This window comes from Corvus moneduloides, chromosome 27 (assembly GCF_009650955.1).
Source record: "Corvus moneduloides isolate bCorMon1 chromosome 27, bCorMon1.pri, whole genome shotgun sequence".
In the NCBI taxonomy this organism is placed as follows: Eukaryota; Metazoa; Chordata; class Aves; order Passeriformes; family Corvidae; genus Corvus; species Corvus moneduloides.
The window spans coordinates 2,396,488-2,416,560 of record NC_045502.1 but is presented as its reverse complement, the minus strand read 5'-3'; the positions used below and the strand labels follow the sequence as shown (position 1 = coordinate 2,416,560).

The window sequence follows — 20,073 nt, the reverse complement described above, 5'->3', positions numbered from 1 at the left end:
TGGGTGAACTCCTAAAAGCTCTTTTGGCCCAGTTTATTTAAATCCATCTCTGATCTCTCTTTTCATTAAGTTTTAAAATGGATGCTTCCATTTGCAGGGTTTTTAATTTCATGGCAAAATGCCCTTGTGGACACACCTTTAAGTATTGGAGTGAAAGCAACTGGGTGTTGCAGAAATTCTGTGGGCTTTGTTGCCATTACACTAAAATTCCACAGAGGAAGAAAATCTTTTTAATACTTCTTTTCCCAACCATTCAGTAACTCCACAGTGGGAATAAAATTCTTTGCCAAGTGCTTTATGGTAGTTCACAGAATCTGTGAGTTAAGATTCAGAGCTGGTATAAATTGATTTCCACTGATGCTTGTGCTGATTTATTTCAGCATAGATTTATTTTGATGATTTTAGCATAGATTATCACTGCACAGAGATTCTCATATTCCGGTGCCATTTTCCCTCCAGACCTTTCCAGGATATAAATTTAGACATGTATTTGCTCCTTTAACATGAAATAAGTTTTTGCTGCCAAGAGCCTCACAAGAAATGCTGCAGCAGCTGGGCAGGAATGGCTGAGGATGATCCTGGCCAGTATTTCCCCCAAATATCTGAAGCCTGAGGATGGGTCAGGGATACTCTTGTCCTTCCCTTTATTAGCATTGATTAGGCAGTGCTCATTAATGTGGCACCTTTAACTGTAGCCTGCTCAGCCCCCTGTGTGCATTAGTAGACCTGTGGAAGACAAAGTGCATCAGCATTATCCAGAATCCCGTCACTTCCCACAATATCCTGGCACTGCTGTAAGGCAGCTGGGCTGGATCCAGCTCTGCCAGGATTTAAGGAGGAAGTTCAATTCTCTTCTTTTAACACAGGACCCAACTCCTGCCCCTGACATTTCATACATAGTTACTTTTCTTCATTCAACTTGTGGGGGAATTTATGCAGAAACTAGAGATTTACCTGAGGAATTACTTAGAGAATCATGGAATGGTTTGGGTTGGAAAGAACCTTAAAGCTCATCCAGTTCCAACCTCTGCCATGGGCAGGGACACCTTCCACTGGACCAGATTGCTCCAAGCTCTATCAGAACCATCCAAAAAGAACAGGATGCACCTCAGTAATTCCAGACTGTTTCCCGCTTGTTCTCATCCCAACATTGTCCATTAGCTCTTCTCCTCCCCTCCTGATCACCTGCCCTCGTGTGTGTTTATACAACAGGCAATTTCCATTCCTCACCTGTCTTTAGGCAGGCTAAATAAGCCAGTTTGCAACTATATTAATTTTTAAATTACGTATTTTGACAACCTTTTAGCTCATTGCTAAAAGCAAAGAAAATTGGGGCATATTGGTGTGGTGTAATGCTGCTAAAGGGCACATTTGGGAGCTCAGTTCCGGTCCTAAACCATGGAAGCTTTAAAGTGCTTTAAAATGCTCTGTAGATGTTACCTCTTCAACAACTGTGGCTTTCCAGCCCTTGAATCTCTGTATTTATTTCATTCTGTACTACTACAAGGTGATGAGAAAGACAAGCTAAGTGTCACCTGGAGATTGGTTATTGCTTTCTGACCCTAGTCACTGCTGGATCCAAGTTATGGAATATATGATTATGGAATAATTAACATTCAAGAACTGCTGCTCTGAATTAAGCCCACATGCAGTAAGGAGCCTCATAAAAAAAAAAAAAATTGCAATACTTGTGTTTGGGCAGATGAGATGGGCTCTAGGTGTGTTAGTGATCCACTGCCCAAGGCCTGGGTGCCAGCTCCCAACCCTTGGCCAGTGTGTGATTCCTCTCTGGTACTCTGCTACGTGCAAAAAAAGACATGGAACCATTCAGATACGAAACCGAGGAGGAAAACGAGCATCAAAGAGAAAAAAAGGAACAGTTGCACTGTCTAAATTTAGAGACCTGATGTAGATTCTTGCTGCCATGTTCTGAACAAAAATATGCTGAGGTTTCAAAACTTCTTCCAGCACACATCAGAGGGTCAGGATAACTCATTTAGGGTTGTCTATTCTAATCATTAAATCAAAATAAAGCCCTACAGTCTGGGAAATTAACCATTTTGCCACTGTCATAATGAGCCACTTTTTCATTTGTGGCTAATTGGATATTAACTGATTCACATATCAGCTCTTTAAGTGTTGTGTGATGTCCTACCTATACCCAGGAAAAACTCCTTCGCTATTTTCCTTAGAGCTTCCTGTGAAGAAATGAACATAAAAGGTCCTGATAGGGGTCTGTTTGAACAGATGTTGTCTTTGTAATGATTTATTGCTCTCCCAGAGCAAAGGTTTCATTTCTTAACTGGCTCTGCACAGTGTGTTTGGGTATGTAGAGATCACAATTTCGTGGCAGGCAAAGCTGCAGTTTGTGCGATGTGGAATTCCTCATGAGTGAGGGAAGAAGGTAAGTCTTTGGTTGTTAATTATCAGTTATAACCTTCAAGCAGAAGTTATTTTGTGGCATTGAGTTAATTGATTTGCGAAGGTAATTCATGGCTTCGAGTTCTCCAAGACGTGTTGGACACACACAGCAGAGCTGATGTCAGAGGAACCTGCCTGGCCAGGGATCCTACCTCCCTTCCCTGCACTGGGACAAGTGCACTGTAAACAATGAGGAGATATTTATGCCGTTTAATGCATTTCTTTCCTTGAAGTACCAGCTTATGGAGTTCAGGGACTGAGAAATTAAGACTCCAAGTGTGACTGAAACATGGAACACAGAGTTGGCAGCACTGGAGTAGTAAGGAATGGCCCGAGAGACCAGAGAGGATCCCCACGCCCGGGTGCGTAGTTCTGAGCCCACATTTCCCTGGCACTAAAGCTCCAGGTTAGTGACCAGAGGTGTCTCTGGGGCTTGCATCCAGGCTGGATTTTCTGGACGAGGTGTGAGAGAAGGCAGACTAGGAAACCAAAGCGTCGGGAGTGGCTTCAAATCTTCATTTCCACACCCTCGCCTCCTCCCAGTTAGCTAACTGGGAGCGCCAGAAAGGGTGGGGTGGGACAAAGAAGATCGAAAGCAGCGACTTCCCCATCGGGCATCCTCCGTTCTGCCGGTGGGGGGGCTCGGATGGTGGGGTGTCCGCAGCCCCGGAAATGGGGGGGGGTCGTTCCCGGGGGCTGCAGACCCGGCGGGGGATGGATGGGGGTGTCCGCAACCCCGGCAATAGGGAGGTCCTTTTCGCTCCTCCGGAGGGCTCGCAGCTCCAGCAGGGCATGGATGGGGGTGTCCGCATCCCCAGGGATGGAGGGGGCGTTCCCGCTCCTCCCGGGATGGGGTGCAGCCTCAGCGGAGGATACATGGGAGTGCCCGCACCCCCGGCAATAGTGGGGTCGTCCCCTCTCCCCCCGGGGGTGCAGCCCCGGCGGTGGATACAGGGGAATGTCCGCACCCCCAGGGATGGAGGGATCATTCCCACTCCTCCCAGGGAATCTCGCAGCCCCGGCGGGGAATAAAACGGGGTGTGCTCATTTCGCAGAGCCCCGCGGCTGCCCCGCCCAACGCTGCAGCTTCGGGGCCTCCAGGAAGCGGTTGGGTGGGAGCGGGGGGCCGGGTGGGCGGTGCCTGGCGTGTCCCGATGTATTCCGGTCCGTCTGTCCCGATGTATCTCTCCCTGTCTATGCCGGTGCCTCCCGGTGCTCCCGATCCGCGCTCCCGCGCCTCGCCGCCGGGAGCGCGCGCGCCCCTCCCACCCCTTATTTGCATTCCGGCGCGTCCCCTGCTCTCCCATTGGGCGGAGGCCGCCGCTGATTTGCATCCCCGCGGGCGCTCAGCCAATGGCGCCGCGCGCCGGGCGGGCGGGGCCCGGGGGCGGCGGGGCCGCATGCGCAGCTCCCGCCCCGCCGCCGCTCGGGGCTGGGCCGGGCTTGGCTGGGCTGGGCTGGGCCGGGCTTTGCCGGGGCTGGGCCGGGCTGGGCTTGAGGCGTAGGGAAGAAAGGGAAACGCGCAGGGCTGGCTGCTTCTCCCGTTCCTGCCATTGCGGAGAGCACGGTTCGCCTCCCGCGCCGCGCCGCGCCGCGCCCCCCCCCCTCCCCCCCGCTACCCTGCCCCGGGATCGCAGTGATTTGGCCTCGGGGGATTTATTTTTATTCTGTTTTATTATAATTTTTTTTTTTTTTTTTTTTTGATCTACGCACCGGTGGAGGGGAGGTCGTGGAGCAGTTGCTGCGCGGGAGACAATAGCGGTGCAGCAGCCACCGCGCTTCTCTTTAAAAAATATATAACATTATTGAATAAATACATCGGGGGTTGATTTCCCAAGATGTCTTATCAGGGGAAGAAAAATATTCCGCGGATTACGGTGAGTGGAGCGCAGGGAAACAGCGGCGGGGAAGGGGGAGGGGTGCGCGGGGATGGAGCCCTTTGTGTGCCGGAGCGATGCGGGGCTGGGGCAGGATAATGGGATCAGGGATAATGCGGCGCTTCCTGTGCTGCAGCGTCGGGGGGGCTCGGGGGGGCCGGGGTCGGCAGAGCCGGGAGATGCTGAGCCCCGGCCGGAGGCGGATTCAGCGGCATCGCCCCGCGGCAGCGCAGCCCCGGCCCCGGAGAGCATCGGGGACCCCCGCGCGGGGGGCTCGGCGCCCTCGGGCTGTGCCCGGGGAGGGGTCCCTGCCCTCGGGCTGTGCCCGGGGAGGGGTCCCTGCCCTCGGGCTGTGCCCGGGGGGCTCTCCCAGCCCTCGTTGTGTGCCTGGGAGGGGCTCGGTGCCTGCCCGGGGGCTCTATCCCCGCCCGCCCCAGCCCGGCGAAGGGCGGCTCCGGGCGGGGGGGATAAGCCCGAGACCCCAGTCCCCGCCGGGCTGGCGCTGGGGATTTTCCAGGATCGCCTTTTCTTCGCCAGGAAGCTTCTGGCAAGGCGCAGGTTTCGGTGCGATCCTGGGGGAGCAGGGAAGGAGCCGTTATATAAACCCCTCCGTCGCTCTCCTTGTTGTGGGAGCCCATTTAGGGCAGGTATTGCAGGTCCAAGGGTACCAACTTTTGGTTACGTAAGCTATCCCCGTCTAACGGGCTGCTGGAGCTGCTTATTTTTTTTGACACGAGTTTTTCATCCTTGGCAGCCGCTCCTCACCATCCCCACGGACACACCCATCCCTTCATCCTCGGGGGCAGGAAAAGGAGCTCTGAAACGGGGCTTTGACGTGTCGGGTTTGGGCAGGAGTCGCTGGGTTGTACAATTGCGGTGCTTAAGGAATTCAGGGGATGTGCAAAATGGTTATTGATAAATGGAGCATCCTTTTTTTTAAAATTATTTTTCTTTGCGAAGGAGGGTCAGTTTTGCTCCCAGAGTCCAGTGGTAAGGAGTTCAAAAAGCTGCCTCTGTTTAAAGGGCGATGGAGGTTCCTACTGTATCCCTGTCACGGCCCAGGAGTAGCATGACGCATTTTTCTTCTGGCTGAACGCTCTGATTTATGTTGTGTGCACCCAATCCTCCTGCAAAGGGGGTAGGAAAAATCAGATTTTGCTCCTATTTGCTGTTGTGCAAATCTGGAATTATCAACCGAGGCTAATGCTGGAAGAAGGAGGATAATGGATGTGTGGCTGCCCTGATTTTGCTGCTGAATAGACACAGATTTGGTGGCAGGCCCTCGAAGGGATGCGAGCTGTGTGTGCTTTTGTCTCCAAGGTGGTTGAGATGAGCAGAAGGATTCGCCCCGATCTCAGAGCCCTCTCAAGAGCCCAGCAGCAGCCCTGGTTACTGCCAGAAGCATCATTAAAATGCTCCAGGCTGCGTTTTTGTGGCCACTTTATGTATATTTTTTCCCTTCTTCTTCCCTAATTGATGCCCAGTGTGTTAGGACTCAGGCTGTCGGTCACATCCATGACCAGGCTTTCCCTTTTTAATGGCACAAGGAGTCTGCACTGGAGGTGGGTATCAACACTGCAGTGTTTCTGGAAACGGTAAACATGTAGGACAGTTTGCTGGAGAGGCTGGCATTGAAAGACAAGTGGGTTTTTCACACCCCACGTTAATTCACTCAGGCTTATTGGCATTTGCAGCAGCTCCTAAATTTAAATTTTGGGGGTTTCTTTGTATTTGAAATCGATGGCGTTGTCCGAGGGAGTTCTCCACTGCAGCAGGAAAAGGAAGGAGAAGGAGGAGGGAGATGGACTTCACATCTCCTAGACGCTAAGCAGTGATATAAAAGATGGGTATTATGGTATAAATCAGTATCTGATGCAATTCGTGGAATTTGGTGTTAAAAGAGCCGTGTCAGTTGAGAATTGGGTACTCCAACTCTTCAGCTTTATTATGAGGAATTTGGGAAAACACCTGATTGTTCCTTCTGTTTGTTGACCAGTGGAGTTGGCACCTCAAAACCAGGGCCCTGAGCATCCCTGTCACTGTTTTACATGTATTTTTCTATAAGTTCATATATATTTTTTTCTGTAAGTCCATGGCACCTCTGAGTTAAAAGTCCAGCTTTTGGTTTCCCCAGCCTTTGGCTGTGCTGGTATGGCTTTGTTCTCTTCCAAAGGCGTTTTTAGGAGGAGGGAAAAAAGAATCAGAGTAAGTACAAGTGCATGTCTGAGGGCCAAAGGTGTGGTTTAAACCAAACACTCACAGCATGTATGTGCTTTGCTTTAAATATTCATCTGCTGTAAAAATGCATCTGTGATGTGTGGATGAGGGAACCAGGGGGATGTAGCAGCCACTTTTAACTGTCCTCCCAGTCAGGAGCTCTGCAGTGGGTTTCACTCTTGTTTATGAGTACTGCAAAAAAAAGAAAACCAACATTTGTTTTTGACCTAAGATCTTGAAGAAGCAAGCTGTAACCTGGGCTGGGATGAAATCATGCTGCCTGATAGCTGCCTTTTTGTAATTACTTTCCTGTTCCTGCCAAACTGTCTTCTAATTTCAGGAAATCTTAATAACCATTTTGTAAATCCTTCCCTTAACCCTAATTTGCTAAATACATGCTTATTTCCATCTGGTTCTGCAGTGGTGCTCTGAAAAGGCAAGGAAAGGATCCTCTGCATCGAAACATCACTAAATTGGACCAAAGGAGCTTGTTTGTGTTGCGTCACCCCTGGCAACAGACTTTTGGGCCATTTTCCTGACAGCAGTTGACTCACGTTGAGCCAAGTAGTGACTCCACTGTGTGGGTGCATATAGGAAATTTTGCATACAACCAAGGCAGAAAAAAATAAGAGGTGTGGATCTAACACGTCCCTCCAAGTGTTATTTAGTGCTGCTGCTGCTGCAGATGATGGTGGCAGGCTGCAGGTAGGAGTGAAGCTGCCAGAGCAGACGAGACCACTGGAACCCACCTCCTTCCCCGTTCTGATTTTTTTTTTTGAATTTTTTTTTTGATCGTCAGTGTGATGAAAGGCCTTTCAGATGAAATAAAAGATTTTATCTTTCCAGTTGAAAGTGCAGCAGTTGACTTGTGTTTTGACGTGGACTGGTGAATAATGCAGAGGTTGTTGCCTTCCCTCCTCTTTCATCTCTGGAGTGACACTGCAGACTGTCAGCTCTCCCACTGAATAATTGTGTCTTGTGTTGTGCTTCTTTTGTTGCAGAGTGATCGTCTTTTGATCAAAGGTGGTAAAATAGTTAATGATGACCAGTCCTTCTATGCAGACATTTACATGGAGGATGGGTTGATAAAGTAAGTGAAGCCTCATGGTGGGATTGGGGATGCATGGAAATGCACTGCAGATTGGCTGGAGTAGTTTAATCTCAGAGAGCTCTATTAAATTGCAATGAAAAATTAATATTTCCACCTCTGTCGTGGTGTTTAATGAAGGAGCTTTAAAAGCAGGGTGTTGAATTAAATAAACAACTGGGCCGAAACCTCACTGGCTCCAAGGAGGTACTTACATGCACTTAATTTTAGCCATGTGAGCAGCCCCATGCTGAGATGACACATGTGTTTGAAGTTATCTGTGCTGTAACATTTCACTGAGTTATGACTTCAGATATTTTGAATCCAGAGTTCAGCATCCTAACACAGTTAATTCTCTTTTAGGCTTGGAGGCTGGACTTAGGTGACCTCTGGAAGTCTCTTGCAGTGCTGACTTCTCTCAGTCTGTGATGCAAGGATCACTCCAGCCCTCCTTCTTCAAGTTAAAAATGACCTTGTAGTGGAAGAGGTTCAGACCTCTTTCTGTGTTTTCAGGCCTGAAACATGCGTTCCTGGCACATTAAATGTGTTACAGATTTCTTTGGAAAATTACTCTTAGGAAAAAATGGACAAGACGGAGGTTACAAACAAGGAATTTTCCTGTTCTGGCTAAACAGCCAGCACATGTGCTTTTTTAATCAAGGTTAGAAGTTAAAGGAGCCAGCCAGAGACAGCTAATTAATTGCAGTGTGTCATCCACTACTGCACTGCTAAAAATAGGTCTGTGGAGAGCTGGACTGGAGAGACCTCTGAGGGTCTCACCAGGAATTTGGTAACCAATATCTGCTTGAATTTATGTTTGTGCAGGGATTCTGTAATACTTACACATGAGAGGAAGGTAGAAAATATAGAAGCAAAAACTCTTCAGTGCTCCCAAACCAATGGTAACATCGAAATTGCTGTTAGAGAGCTTGAATCAAAGGTTTGAGCTGCCAGTTAAAAAAAGCCCCAGTAAAGCTGTGTTTGGTGCAGTGATCGTCCATGACCTGCACAGCCCCTTCTGGAGGGGCTCTGTCTTTTCCTTCCTTTAATATTGCCCCAAAATCCTGAAGGAATTGCATGCTTCACTCGCTGTTATGCAACTGCTTCCAGGGGAAGAATGAAACACCCTCAGCCCTGTGTGTGCTGATCCTGTGCCCTGCTTTATATGGAAAAAGACAACTGCAGCCAGGCTAAGTAGCACTGGGGTGTTTGTTTACATGCTGCTCACCTGGGTGTGCCTGACCTGCTCCTTGAAACCTCTTTCCCCAGGCAAATAGGGGAGAACCTGATTGTGCCAGGGGGAGTGAAAACCATCGAGGCCCATGGCAGGATGGTGATTCCTGGCGGGATCGACGTCCACACCCGGTTCCAGATGCCAGAGCAGGGGATGACATCTGCTGATGATTTCTTCCAGGGGACCAAGGCTGCACTGGCTGGCGGCACCACCATGATCAGTAAGTGCCTGCTTTCCTCTTCCAGCAAAGCTGGGCTTTTCTATTTCCCCGGTAAGAACAGGAGCTGTGGGAGTCACCTTGTTCTGGACCAGTGGGTGATGTCTGGCCAGGTTGCTGGGGAAAGCTTGTGGGAATAAGGGTGGAAAAGCAGGACCCCAGGATTTCCCCATCTTGCAGTTGTCACTCGTTTCACTTGTCTTCCCTTGCTGGTGATGTGACTTCAGCAGGTTTTTGGGTCTGCTTGTGCTGGAACCAGTGTTACTGTGACCTCTGGCTCCAGAGTGAGGAGCAGATCCCCCACATTCCTGTGCTTTGGTCCCTTGTCTGTGGAAAGATGTCCATTGTATTTCTCACACCCAGAAGCCTGATGCCAGTGTTCTGTGTGTCTTTGAAAACTGGGCCACTTATTTCAGGATCTGCACATGCCCACTTCAGCTTTAGCACCAGGATTTTTGTTAACGTAGCTCTGTTTGTACTCATCTCCTCCTCTGGAGAAAGAGAGGAATTGGAAAGTGAAAATACCTCAAAATAAAACAGACAGACTGACTGACTGTTGTTCCCTTCCTGGTGTTCCCTTCTGCCTCTAAAACACCTCAGGAATGGCTTCCAGGCTATCTGTCCCTGCTTGTGTTAGCCACTGGATCTTAAAACTCCACAAGCAAGTCATTGTTGGTAACCTTGTTTGAGCCAGAGGAAAAAAACCAAACCCTTCTGTTGCAGAGCAGCTGATCAGGTGTAAAACTCTACCACGGTGTCCCAGGCTCTGTTGCTGCATGTGGGAATGAGGGATAAAGGTGTGAAGTGATCCAAAATCTGAGCATCTCGCAGTCTTTCATGTACTCTGAGGTGCTGCCATTCCACAGGAGGGGAGTTCAGGCACAGAGGAATAAAAGAATCTGGTTCAGAACAGGTATTAGTGTCTATTGTCCAGTTCATGGATATAAAGAGATCTTAGGCACAGCCAGGAACCAGCTTAACTCTCCTCAGTTCAAACCAAGCTCCGCACGGACTGGAACATCCTCATCTCCCAGAGCTTGGTTGTGAGCAGTCCTTGATCCCTGGCCTGGTGGGTGGACTTGGATTGATTGACAGGAGGCTGGAGGTTATGTCTTGGTCTGATGCTTCAAAGAAACAATCTTAAAATTACCTGGGAAATTACTTTTCATAACGTTATCACTTCAGGCTGTGAGGTTTGTGGCTGAAGATAAGCTCACACACACAGGGGATGTGGCTGTGGATGGTGCCTTTGTGCACACTAATACCCACTTCTTTAAATCTTTGCTGTCACTTTGAATCAATAGCACTGAAATGGTTTTTTATTTTCAGCCTCAGTTCGTTGACTTCGTTTTGTTGGTTGTTCCTTCATCAGGAGTACACCTGGTTCACACAAATTATTGTTTTGTTCTTCCTTGTTAAGTCGAATTAGATCAAAATAACATTCTCTGTCATCTGCATGTGACCTTCCAGCAGCACTATTCCCCTCAGGGGCACTTCTTGAAAGCAGAAATTGCTTTGGCAAAATTTTTTCTGGAGTAGCCCTTTACTTTGGTTGCCTAATTTTGCCTCTGCAGAGCCTCCTGTTTCAGAAATGCTTTATGTGTGTAAATATTTATTGCCTTCATGGCTGTAGTACCTGAATATCTCACTAATGGTGAGATACCACTTTTCTGAGTTAGGGAGGTGGGAGGAGAATCCCCCATTTTACAGTTTCTCCTTTTACAGCTGTGAAAATGAGCATAATTTGGATTATGATCATGGGCAACCAATTCAGAGGAGGCTGGTGATTAGACTTGACCATCCTAAGTATCTCAGATTAAGACACCAAAATACAAAATCATCTCTGAACAACAAAAAAATTCTTCCTGTGACTGCAGCAAGGACTAATTGGGTGATGGAGAGACATTTCTGATTGGGTGGGAATCTGCAACTGGAGCAGTGGAAAGCAGGATGAATGATCCAGAGTAGACTTCAAAGCTTTGGAGCCTCTGCCCTGTGTCAGCTCAGCTGTTCCTCTGAGCAAAATTACAGCATTTGCAAAAGTTTTTCCACAGTGAAGCCCTGGTGAACACTCTCTTGGTGGGTGGCCCTTGGGCTTCCCCACAGCAGGTGGGAGTTGTGGTGGATAGCAGCATTTTTTTTCCTTACGATAAATGGGGCAATATTTAGTGAACTGGATTAATGGTATCACAAATTGCAGCCTGAAAATGACACTCTTATCTCACTGTATATTTTAAATGCTGGGATTTTTCAATCTGATCCTCCTGTGGACTTGTATGTCTTTGTTCTTCAGTCTTTTTTAGGAAAAAGCACTTCTTTTTGGATGTGAGATTTGTGGAAAAAACCACCCAATTTCCTCATTAGTGCTTTAAGCAAACGTTGTGTGGTTTATTTACAAATACCTTTACTCCATCTGTTTCTCTGCTTTGTGCATAACCCTCACTTTGGGCACACAAAACAGCTTCCTCAGCTTCATGCTTCAATTTGTTTCACATTTTTGTGCAGGAGGGCATTTTAAGGCTGTTTACTTTACAATTGTTGTAGGGAAATACTTGTTTTACACACCGTTTTCAGTGAAATCGAAACAAGAACCTTGGATACGTTTCCCCTGGTGGTTGGTTTATAAAAATTGTGGGTGAAATTCTGGCTTTGGTGAGTTTTGGCATCGACCTGCAGTGCCAGGAATTCACCTGGAGGATCTGCTTTGGTGAACCTCATTTTCAGCTCAGATCAAATTCAATGTTGCTCCTTTAATTCTCATGGCAGACACATCCAAGGGAAGCACAGGCATGTAACCTACTGTTTCCAAACCCTGTCCTCATTTGCTTGCTCCCCTCTGAATTCATCCCTGCAGCATCACAGGGGGGGAATCAGATGGGTCCTGCTGTCAAATGGAGCAATTGTGGGGTTTTTGTGGCACCAGGGGAGATTTATCCTGGTGGGAAACAGATGTAGCTCCATTCCAGGGCTTCCCAGCCCATCAGGAAAAAGGGACTGGGGGTGATGGTCCAAATCTGCTCTTTTGTCTCTCTGTCGCTTGCTTTCCTGAGCCCTCCTTAGGTTGCTCCACTCAGGAGTTAGGGCTGATTTATTTTTCTGCTGGCTCCCCTGAGGCCATCTGAGCAGGAATTCCAGCTATGATCCTTCTGTCTCTCCCTTCTGCAGTGCCAAAGGCTCCAGCTGACTTTGCTAGCAGAGGAACAAACAGAGTTGGTTTTGCCTGAAATTACGTACTGTGATATCTTTGTTTTTCTGGAGTGACAATTTGCATGGTCCTTTTCTCTGTCCCTACTGTAAAGCAGTGTTGGTGTGGGTATGTCAGCTGAACAGCCCTCCCTGTGGGTTTTAGGATAACGTTGCTCCAGGAAAAAAACCTGGATTCTCGCCCTTTTGAAATGTCAGAATGCAGTGTTTGGGCATTAAGTTGAAAGGAGAATTCCAGAACACTCCACAGAGAATTTTGAAGGAGAGAGGAGTATTAGATGTGCTCCAACCTCTTCTGGTTGCTTCCCTAAACTCCCCTGTATTCCATGCAAAGAGAACAGTCCTCCCAGAGTTTTGGAAAAGGGCACTGTCTGAGGTTGCCCTTTACAAGAGGCTAAAATTTTGGTGAGCTAAAAATGGCGTTTTTCATAGAATCACAGAATATCCTGAGTTGGAAGGGACCCCCAAGGATCATCAAAGTCCAATGCCTGCACAAGACACCCTATTTTTCCCAACTTGAGCTAGGTTAATACCCCAGGATATAGCCCAGTCCGTGGAGCTGTTAGAGGGGGAAGAATCCCTGCTAGGAACAGAGTGGCCTCTCGGAGCCTGGTGATGGTTTGGTTGCTGATTAACTGTGATGAGTGAAATCCCCATCAAACTCAGTGGAAAAACTCCCCCTGATGTGAGCAGGGGCAGGATTGCCTCTCTCTGCTGCCAGCCCTGCAGGAGGGTTGAAGAAGTTAAGCTCTGTGTATTTACTGGCTCTCTGATCCCCGAGCCTGTTTAATGTCCCAGTGAGAACTTCATCCATCCAGGCCTGCTTCCGCACACATTTGAGCCCCTCCTCCCAGACTCTGCTTCTTCCCTGGTATCTGCTGTCCTTGGGTGAAATCTCTGGCTGACATTGCCTCTGTTGACTCAGTCAACCACTGTTGTAATCAAAGAGAGAAATTACAGTGAGAGAAATTATAGCTTTTTCTGGCCTGGTGGCTTGGAAGCCAGCAGCCTTTTGAACTCGAGCAGCAGTTATCCTAATGACATGGGGAGGGAAGGCTGGGGAGGGAAGCCTGTGTATCTTGGGAGGTTCAGGAGATGAAGGGGAGCTTCACATGGGCTGCTGTTGGCTCCCTAATTCCTGACCCTGCTATTAAAGAGCTCCCGTGGGCAGCATGGCAGGGATTTGAGCTGCCCAGCCACAATCAAACTCACAGTGAGGTGACACCAGGTCTCCCAGGTCATCCTGAATATCACCTCCTTGCTGGAAGGAGATGTTTCCAGTCAGAAATGATTCCTTTCCTCTTGGGTTTTGATCTGAGTGTGACAGAGAATGGAGCTGCCCCAAAGGAGATCAGAGTCTCTGATAGTCTCAGCTTAAAGTGGGCTTTAGACAAGGTGAGGGTGTGGGGTGGTATTAAAACCCACCAGTGGAGATCAGATCATATTCTACCTGACTGGGTGCATTTATTTTATATTATCAGGGTTAGTCCTGTGCTGGTCTAGAGTGTAAATGATGAAAGGAGGAGGAGGGAAGCAGAGACAGAAGGAGGTGACAGCAGTGATCAGGCAGGGACTTGTGGCTGAGCTGGAATTATAAAACCAAGTGTTTTGCATCCAAGAGCAGCGACCACAGAGCTGCAGTGTCTCCCCAAGTCCCTGGCTGTGTGTACACAGCACTGCATTGTTCCACAGGAACCAGCCCGTTTTGTTTCTCTTTGCACCCAGAGATGAAAGAGGAACTGTGTGCTGGGACCAGCCCTGCAGACAGGCTGCCCTGGCTCTGGAGCTTGTTTCTCTTTCTGGCAGTGGTTCTTCTGCCCCAAAGAAGTGTTTAATTCTCTAGAAACGCAGTGAGAATGTCCACAGATTATTGGGGATTTCTCTGGGTGGGAATCCTGGCTCTCTGTGACTGGAATAGTGGCATCACCACGTAGGAGTGCAGAGTCCCTCCTGCCCTGTCCCTCCTCTCCCCAGCTTCCTTTGGTCCTTTTTACACCCCCAAAACCAGCCTTGGCCCTGATTCACTCTAAATCTCTTTGCTTCACCAGCTCCCAGCTTCCTGCTGCTGTGTTTGTGCCTTTCATTCAGGGCAGGCTTAAAATCCTTAGTGAGAAAGTGGGGCCGTAAGCAGAGCTGGGCAGTTCCCTGGTGTGAGCTCCTCTTCCCGAGCTTTTAAACCCCTCTAAGTCCATTAGGCTCTGCCTGCAGCGGGTTGTGCAGCCTGTGTCCTGGGGCTTGCTCTGCTCCCAGCATCCCAGCAGTGCTGGATGGGATCCCCCATTGTTCTGCTGGGGATTCCAGCAGGGGCTCACAGGGATCTGCCAAGCCCTTGATGTCCCTTGCCAGAGAGCACAGGAGGAAACAGCTGTGCAGACCTCAGAAGTGTTGTGTGTTTCTGTGTGTTCTGAGGGGGGTTTTTTTGACCCTTTGGGCTGCAGCTATTGTTTGCCACCTCTCTGTGCTGGGAGAACAGGCTCCTGTGAGGGGCAGGGCCCTGTGAGGAGCACACAAGGACTCGGGAGCTGAGTGGCTGTGCCTGGGGTGATGCAGGAGGTCTGTGGGGTGGTGAGGTGTTTAACCCTGGCTGTCACATACTCAGCTGGGCCATCGTCCTGCCTCAGTGCTGAAAGGTGAAATCACTGGCCCTGGTGTTGGGCTGGAGCCCTGTGAAACCTCTGCAGTCCAGCCTGGCTTGTTTTTGAGTCAATCAGGAGATTTTTCTCGATTTTCCCACCTTTTCCTTCCCCAGAGCTGCTGGGGATCCTTCCCCTAGTTCCTCTGCCATCCTTCTGCCTCCTCTGCCATCCTTCTGCCTCTTGGCAGCACGGATTTTTTAAAGAGCAGGCGAGGGGTCCCTTTCTCTGTTTTGCCCCATTCTGCTCCAGCCCCTCCCTGTGCAGGAAGGAGGGGATGGAGACAATTCCACACGTGCTGGAGCCTGGTTTAGTTCTGAACACACGAGTGCTGGAGTGGCAGCAGCTCTGACAGTGCAGATGTGGCTGACCTATATTTTTCCGTGCGTCCAAAAAGCGGGATTTATTTCAGGAGACATTAACCCATGTTGTCTGTTGATGCAATAGCACTTAATGCCTCTTACTCTGTTTAATGCTGGGGCTCAGCGGTGCTGCTTTCCCACTGTGTGGGGAAGAGTTCTTTTGTTTGAAGAGCTGCTTTTAAGTGCTTTTCTTAGAGAATCAGAATGGTTTGGGTTGGAAGGGACCTTAAAGATCATCTTGTTCCAACCTCTGCCATGAGCAGGGCACCTTCCACTATCCCAGGTTGTTCCAAGCCCTGTCCAGCCTGTCCTTAAACACTTCCAGGGATGGGGAACCCAAGCCAGGGCCTCACCACCCTTATAATAAAGAATTTCTTCCTAATATCTCATTTAAACCTGCCTTCCTTCAGCTTAAGGCTACCTCCCTTGTCCTATGACTACATGCCCTTGTTAAAAGTTCCCAAAATCCCCAAATTCTTGCTTTCTGTGTCCAGTGCTCCCATCCCCAAGTTCCAGGCCTTAGAGATGACACAAAAGAGAAGTAAAGAGCCAGTGGATCTCTCTGATGTGCTGTGTCTCACCCAGCCACTTACATCAGTGGAAAATGTACATGATGTTTTCAAGGGTGCAGTTGTAAAAACTGGCTCCTCCAGGTCTGCTGTGGATGGAAAAAAAAAAAATCTTTAAAACTAAATTATTCACCTCCCTTCATATAACATCATTAGCTGCCTGTGATAGGTTTTCAGGGCATGTGTGTTAAACCTTGCTAGATAAAGTATATTAATCACCTTCAAGCCTTGACAAGGTCTTCAAAGAAGCAGCAGAAAATAGTGCCTTCAGCTCTTTTCTCTGCCTGTTTTTCTGAGCAGGGAATTTTTGTCTCCCTACCAGTGTTCAACCCCTTGGCTGCTTTTGCCTTCCTGTGAGCTTGACTCAGCAGAAAATGCCCTGGTCAGGCAGGACCTTTCAGCTCTCCACGTTGGGAATTAGCTCTGTGTGCCATGGGAGGAATGCAAGTGGAGCCTGAAAGAAGCAAAGGCTGAAACCAACTGCAGGATTCTCCAGTCGGGATGGATTTGGAGTGCTGTCTGTGGAATGGGATTTGATGTCTTCGATCAGCAGAGCCTCTTTTCCCTCTTTCCTTCAGCCCCTGTGCCTTCAGAGCTCATAGATCCCATCTGTTTCTTAGAAACCAGATTTTTTTTTTTTTAATCTTTCTGGTGAGAGGGAGAAATGTTTGAGGAATACAAATGAGCTCCTCCTGTCTGGCACACTTCCGTCACACTCAGGAGCTGCCAGTTGTTACCAGCTTGGGGCTGTGCTTGCATCTTTTCACAGCCCTCACTCCCATGGAAGCCCTGTGCATTTGCAGGGAACGCAGGGGTGGACATTTAGGAGTTAAGGCTTCTGGGAGAACTCTTTTTTCCCCCTTGGTTCACTGCAGTTGGTGTTGGTACCGCCTTTGCAACAATGGGAATGTCATTCCATTTCTCCGTGCTGGTTGCTGGCTGTCCATAATGGGAGGTGGCTTTGTTGCTGAGGGGTTATGGCTTTAATTCAAATATAATTAAGCTCACCTAGAGCCTCATATCATAAGTAAAAAGTGATTATTTTTATGAAGAGCTGTCTGAGAAGCTGATGTGGGCAACATGAAGCAAGGAGATAATCCCTGTCCCTCCCACTTGTCATCTGCAGATCCTGAGGAAAGTGCTTTTGGCTTCCTATTTTAAGTATCAGAAGGAACTTTTTGACTTCACATACGAATATTAACTGGGAAATGCTTTGGTTGGTTTTCAGAGCCCACCAGAAAGGGCTCAGCTTCTGGAAGCTTCCCTTTCGGCCACTTCTCTGGGTGTGTTTGCACCAGATTGCTTTTGTCCCTAGAAGCAGCTACATATGTGCAGCGTGGATATTTTTGGAATCTGGGGGACTCGCTGGTGGTGTTTTACATATGAATGAAGTTCCCTGGCGCAGCCTCCAGGCAGCAGGAGCTGGGAAGGAGTTCCTGGAGAACCCTCCCAAATTATGGCACGGCGCTGAGTTGGTGCAGAGAAGGGGGGAAGCTCCCAAGCTACAACACACTGAGGGGTTTGTGCTCCCGAACTGGGGTTCTTCATGGGACTGGCAAGATTCCAGACTCCTTGAAAAGCCAGGCAGGGCCAGTTCAGCAGCCAGGGGCTGTGTTACAGGATCTCTGTTCCAATATCCCGATATTGCTTAAAAAAATCTCTCTTTCTGGAGTGGGTGTCAGTTAATGATACTTCCCAGCAGGCTTTTCTTTACTTCAGATTAGATTTCTCGGGATTAGTATCAGTGTCCCAAGAGAAGAGTTCAGCTACTGATGGGCTTTACAAAGGACTTTTCAGCCTGATGGGCAGAGGCTTTTTTCCCACCGTGAATGGAAAAAGTTTTGGAAAGTCTTCATAGCACAGCTGAGAAAAATGTAGATGTGCAGGGTGTTCTTAGAAGTAGAATAAGGCCATGGAACCAGGACCAGAGTTCAGGTCTCTGAACCAGTCAGTCCTTCTGCCATACAAGCACTCTATAGTAAAGGGAAGGGTGGCAACTGTATGGAACAACTCCCACTGAGCCATCCTGCTCAGATCCAGGGGCAATTCCAGCTGTTCCTGGAATCCCAGATTGGTTTGGGTTGGAAGGGACCTTAAACCCCATCCAGTCCCACCCCCTGCCATGGGCGGGGACAGCTCCCACTATCCCAGGTTGCTCCAAGCCCTGTCCAGCCTGTCCTTGTGCCAGGGCCTCCCCACCCTTACAGTAAAGAGTTTCCTTCTAATACCATGTTTGAGACAGGAAATTAAGCTGAGGTGTAGAAAGCAACGGTTGCCCCTAAAAACTGGGTGCGTGGAAAAAACAAAAGTCAGATCTTGTGTGTAGGAGTTTCCCAAACCAGTTTGCCACAGGCTGGGTGTCTCTCTTTGGGTGGGCCCAGGAGTGGTGCTTTGTGCCCCAAACCTTGGATTGTTCACAGATATAGGAAGACACCAGACAGCTTGTGAGGCCAGGCTGGGCTGGCTCAAAGCTGGAGGAGGAAGTTCAGCAGCTGGGGAACATGCCATAGGAGTCTCTGTTTAAACTGGGGATAATCTAGTTAGGACCTCCTACAGGTTAATGGTTTCAGCAAGCACAAGAGCTAATTTGCAGGCAGTATCAGTGCCACGAAGTGGAGAGGACACCTGCAGATGGGCAGGTGCGGTCAGGAAATTGCTGTTTGAATTATCTTACCTTATTCTTATGTTTGAAGAGCTGCTTTTAAGTGCTTTTCTTAGAGAATCAGAATGGTTTGGGTTGGAAGGGACCTAAAAGATCATCTTGTTCCACCCCCTGCCATGGGCAGGGCACCTTCCACTATTCCAGGTTGTTCCAAGCCCTGTCCTTTGGTAGAAAACAGGTTCTGCTGCCCCTCCACGCCACAGCCCAGCACATTTTCTCTATAAACACGAGAATGTTTAGGTCTGATTCAGCCCTCACTTCCATGCCTGCAGCTGTGTGTGACAGTTGTCAGTGGTTTGAGTGGGAACAGGATGGGGACTCCCGGTGTCGTAGCAGAAGTGGCAGTGGTTTGGTGGTGGTGGGTGACAACTTCTTCCTCAGAACATGATGTCACCTTGTCACAGACATGAGGAGAGGAAGTGTCTGCTCCTCATCCAGCCATGGGAGATGTTTATTTGACAAATACAGGGTTTTTCTTTTCCCCATTTCTCTCACAAGCTGTAGTAATAAAAAGTGCTTGTATAGAATCAGAGGTCTTCATATTTAGTTTATTTTTGCAGGGGGAGAAAACCCAACTTTTCTAATCCCAAACACACAAAGCCCTCTCAAAACCATCACAAATTTCCATTGTAAAAACTGGCATTCTGCAGTCACATTCCTCTTTATGTGCAACACTCCTGAGACAAGTCCAGGCCATGAAATTGAATCGAGGAGCCGAAACTTGGTGATAACAATGCAAATCCAGAACTGTTCCAGCTTCCCAGTGAGTGGAAAAAGCCTGAGGGGCAGGACACATCTCCAGTGACCTGAGAGGGACAGAGCTGGCTCACGGCAAGTGATCTTTTGTCCTCCTTTGATCCAGCTCTTGCCCCTTGGATGTGTTGTTAATTCCTGTGTTTTGTCTTGACTTGAAATCCATGGCTACAAACCGAGGTTTTTCTCCATCCCAGTCCCTCAAGGTTTACAGACCAATTCATATGGAAGCCTTTGAAGTCCTGTGTGCTCTTGTCATGGCCTTCAAGTGTGGAGTAATGCCTAAAAGAAAGAATAAATCTTGGAACCACTTAAATGTCTCTTTTGAACTTGGTTCCCCCCCCCCCCCCCCCCCGCCATGGTGACCTCCTGAGATACAAAAAATGCACAATAAACCTGTACTGGGAAGAGATGGAGCCTTTTTTTTTGATCTGACCTTAATATGCTGCCATTCCAGCTGCAGGGGAAGGTTATTAATTATTGTTGAATTCTTTATGTTTGGGTCCAGCTGGCCTCAAATTGTTAATTGTATTTTGGATGTAATCAGCCAAAAGGACAAGAGAAATATCTGTATAACATCAGTGAGGGAATAAGAGAATGTTGCAGTCTGAAAATGTAATCAGTGGAGCACGGATGTGTCTGATTCTTCTGAGCCTGGTCCAGCTTCTGATTTCTCTGCATCAGGTCTCATAAACTGGATCTGAACTGACAGAAAACAACATGTGATGTCATTTAGACTGCCTTTTCTACGAGTTTGGCAGGCATGTACAGGAGAACAGTCCTTGGGTAGCTGTATTAGCACCATAAATGCTGTTCTGTGCAGCGCTGTAACTCTTC

The 20,073-nt window shown here is 48.4% G+C and overlaps 1 protein-coding gene across 3 annotated transcripts in view; it reads left to right on the top strand.

The window, feature by feature from the left end:
• Positions 1 to 20,073, top strand: part of DPYSL2 (dihydropyrimidinase like 2) — a 53,701-nt gene that overhangs the window by 7,003 nt on the left and 26,625 nt on the right. For 2 of the 3 annotated variants that reach the window (XM_032091793.1, XM_032091795.1), the window contains exons 3-4: positions 7,517 to 7,605; positions 8,872 to 9,056. In XM_032091793.1, the coding sequence (XP_031947684.1) occupies positions 7,517 to 7,605; positions 8,872 to 9,056 (274 nt within the window). Of the gene's footprint in view, positions 1 to 3,912; positions 4,299 to 7,516; positions 7,606 to 8,871; positions 9,057 to 20,073 lie in introns of those variants that run through there. The other variant, XM_032091796.1, reaches the window with a different exon arrangement.